This window comes from Nannospalax galili, unplaced genomic scaffold (assembly GCF_000622305.1).
Source record: "Nannospalax galili isolate Female #2095 unplaced genomic scaffold, S.galili_v1.0 scaffold137, whole genome shotgun sequence".
NCBI lineage: Eukaryota > Metazoa > Chordata > Mammalia > Rodentia > Spalacidae > Nannospalax > Nannospalax galili.
Window position 1 is genome coordinate 2,568,129 of NW_008340203.1, and position 3,245 is coordinate 2,571,373.

General features: G+C 43.4%; 1 protein-coding gene across 3 annotated transcripts in view; it reads left to right on the forward strand.

Annotated features, from left to right (window-relative positions):
• The first annotated feature begins 268 nt into the window (after positions 1-268).
• The window catches only part of G6pc (glucose-6-phosphatase catalytic subunit), an 11,674-nt gene continuing 8,697 nt past the window's right edge, over positions 269-3,245 (forward strand). The window contains exon 1 of one of the 3 annotated variants that reach the window (XM_029564597.1): positions 269-424. In XM_029564597.1, the coding sequence (XP_029420457.1) occupies positions 390-424 (35 nt within the window). In that variant the 5' untranslated portion in view covers positions 269-389. Of the gene's footprint in view, positions 621-3,245 lie in introns of all 3 variants that reach the window. The other 2 variants (XM_008835349.2, XM_029564596.1) reach the window with 2 other exon arrangements.

A 3,245-nucleotide genomic window follows, 5' to 3' on the forward strand; every position in this document is an offset into this window, starting at 1 on the left:
CTCTGCCCTGTGCCTCTGACCTGGTTTCAGAGACCAGGAGGGCAGCCCCTTGCACTGTTAAGCAGCATGCCCAAGTTAATAATTGGCCTTGCCAATGGCCGATCAGGCTGTTTTTGTGTGCCTGTTTTGCTATTTTACGTAAATCACCCTGAACATGTTTACATCAACGTCCTGATGATGCACCTTTGATCAATAGATTTTAGACAAAAGTAGTTTTTGAGTCCAAAGATCAGGGCTGGGTTGACTGGATACAGGGCGTATAAAACAGGGTCAAGGCACAGACTGATAGGAGAGCAGTCATCACGAAGCCTACAAGTACTGCACAGCTCTGCTATAAACTTCCTGAGGTACCAAGGGAATGAAGATGGAGGAAGGAATGAACACTCTCCATGACTTTGGAATCCGGTCCACTCACTACCTCCAGGTGAATTACCAAGACTCCGAGGACTGGTTCGTCTTAGTGTCTAGAATCGCTGACCTCAGGAATGCCTTCTATGTTCTCTTCCCCATCTGGTTCCATCTTCAAGAAATAGTGGGCATCAAGCTCCTCTGGGTAGCAGTGGTCGGAGACTGGTTCAACCTCGTCTTTAAGTGGTAAGAACCATACAGAGAGGCAATGGGTAAGAAAAGAGGCTGTGTTCTCTCTAGGAATGTCTGTCCCTCAGCAGGTGCATCCCCCATGCTATTCAGGAAGTAATAGGTTAATCTTCCCCTGACTTGATAGTCTCTTTGCAGAGAAGAAATGTAGCCTGCTAGTGAGCCGGAAACAGGAGAATTGTCTCATCAGACAGAAGGGATGGGAGGGCAGTTGAATTTAGTGAAAAGTCAGAGTGAAGATTTTGTTCCTCTGTTTTGTTTGGGGGATTTTTTGGGTTTTTGTTTGTTTTTGCTTTTGTTCTTTGAGGCCCTGTAGCCCCAGCTGGCCTGGAACTTGCTATGTAAACCAGACTGGCCTTGAACTCACAGAGATCCATCTACTTGTGCCTCCAGAGTGCTGGGATTAAAGGCATGCACCGCTATGCCCCACCTTTGTTTTGTTTTTTGAGACAAAGTACTCCTGTAGCCCAGGTTGACCTCAAACTCAATATATAGCTGAGAATCACCATGAACTTTAAACTTTCCTCTTCCATCTGCTAAGTGTTGAGATTACAGGCATATTCCACCCCATGTGGCTCTCCAGGTAGTTCTTATTTTTAAAAAATATTTTATTACATTTATTTGTGGAGGTACGTGTGTATGTGTAAGCACACATGTACCACAGCATACATGTGGAGGTCAGAGGACAACTTGCAGGAGTCAGTTCTCTCCATCCACCATGTGGGTCCTGGGGGTCAAACCCAATTGTCAGGCTGGGTGGTTACCTGAGAGCCATCTCGCTGGCCCCCCCAGGTTCTTAGGATTTCCTCCAGTTCCAGTATTCTTGAACCATACACAGTAAAAGTCCTTAAGAGTAGGACAACTTGTTATTGAGTTCCAAAGCCCAAGGCATGTTGATGAGATTTCTGAAAAGTCTGTTGTATAGTGGCACATGCTATAATCCCAGCACTCAGGAGACTGAGGTGGAAGTATCTAGTATTTGAGACCAGCCTGGACTATAGCAAGATTCTGTCAATAAACCTCTGCTGGAAAGCTACTCAATTCTGTGTGTAACTTCCTGTATTCAAATGAAAACAAAACAAAACAAACAAAAAAAAAAACGTGAGGGGCTGGATGTTAACTCAGCAATTAAAAGCAAGTACTGCTCTTGCTGAGGTCCGTTTTCAGCACCCACACCAGGCAGGCTCTTATGGCCTCATCATACACCTGCACTCATGTAGTACATATAAACTCAGGCTCATACATATAAATAAAAAAATAAATCTTCCAAAAAATATTAGCCAGGTATGGTAGTATGCACCTTTAATCCCAGCACAGAGACAGGAGGATCTCTATGAGTTCAAGGCAGGACTGGTCTACATATGAAGTTCCAGGCTAGCCAGGGCTACATGGTGAGGCTTTGTCTCAAAAACAACACAAGCTGGGCATGGTGGCATATGCCTTTAATTTCAGCACTTGGGAGGCAGAGGTAGGCAAATCTCTAAGATTGAGGCCAGCCTGGTCTACATAGTGAGTTCCAGGTCAGCTAGGGCTATAGAGACATCAAAATGTCAATAATAATAATAATAATAATAAATCAAACAAAAATATATAAATAAACACCAAGTCTCGTGAAAGAACCATGGATTCGCTCTGGTTTGGTAGAAGTCAGAGTTAGTGACTGTCCCTAGCTTTGGTAAATGATCACTAACCCACTGATCATAGGGAAAAAGTTATCCTAATTACCTTTGACACCACAGTGAAATAATATATCAAGTACTTTTAAAGGGTAAGGGGTTTGTCTGGGAGATTCTGTTTCAAAGCAGAGGATATAGAACAAGCTGCTGAAGTTACATACACTCTTACGGTGACTGAGTCTCCTGAAGATACAGACCAGACCTCCAGCGGGGCTTGTCCTTGGGAGTGGGGGCACAGTCTCTGATATCAAAGGGAAAACAAGACTCTGACACCTGAAGAAATAGAGGGACTCTTTGGAATACACACTCCAAGTTGTAGATTAAAGTTACACATGCATACTGGAGAGATGGCTCTATGGTTAAGACCACTGACTGTTCTTGCAGAGGACCAAGGTTCAGTTCCCAGCACCCACATGGGAGGCTGACAACCATCTGTAACTCCAGTTCCAGGGTATTCAACACCCTCTTCTGGCCTCCTGGCCTCTGTAGAACATTGCACGACGCAAATGTACTTACATGCAAGCAAAACACTCATACACATAAAATAAAATTTAAAAAAAATAAATAAAGTTACATATGCTACCTTCAGGGTTAAAAAATAATTATTTAATTATCATTAATATGGACTTTTGGATCTTGGTTTGTTTGTTTGTTTCAAGACAGGGTCTCTATATATAACCCAGCCTGGCCTAGAACTTTTGACCCTCATGCTTTAGCCTCTCAAATTGCCAGCATTATAAGCATGAATTACCACATCTGAACATTCCCCTCCACTTTTTCTTTTTGAAATACTAGGAATTGAAGCTGGGTGTGGTGACTCCCAGCACTCGGGAGACAGAAGCAGGTGGATCTCTGTGAGTTCAAGCCTAGCTTGGTCTACATAGTGAATTCCAGGCCAGCTGGGACTACAGGGAGACCTTGTCTCGAAAGAAAGAAAGAAAGAAAGAAAGAAAGAAAGAAAGAAAGAAAGAA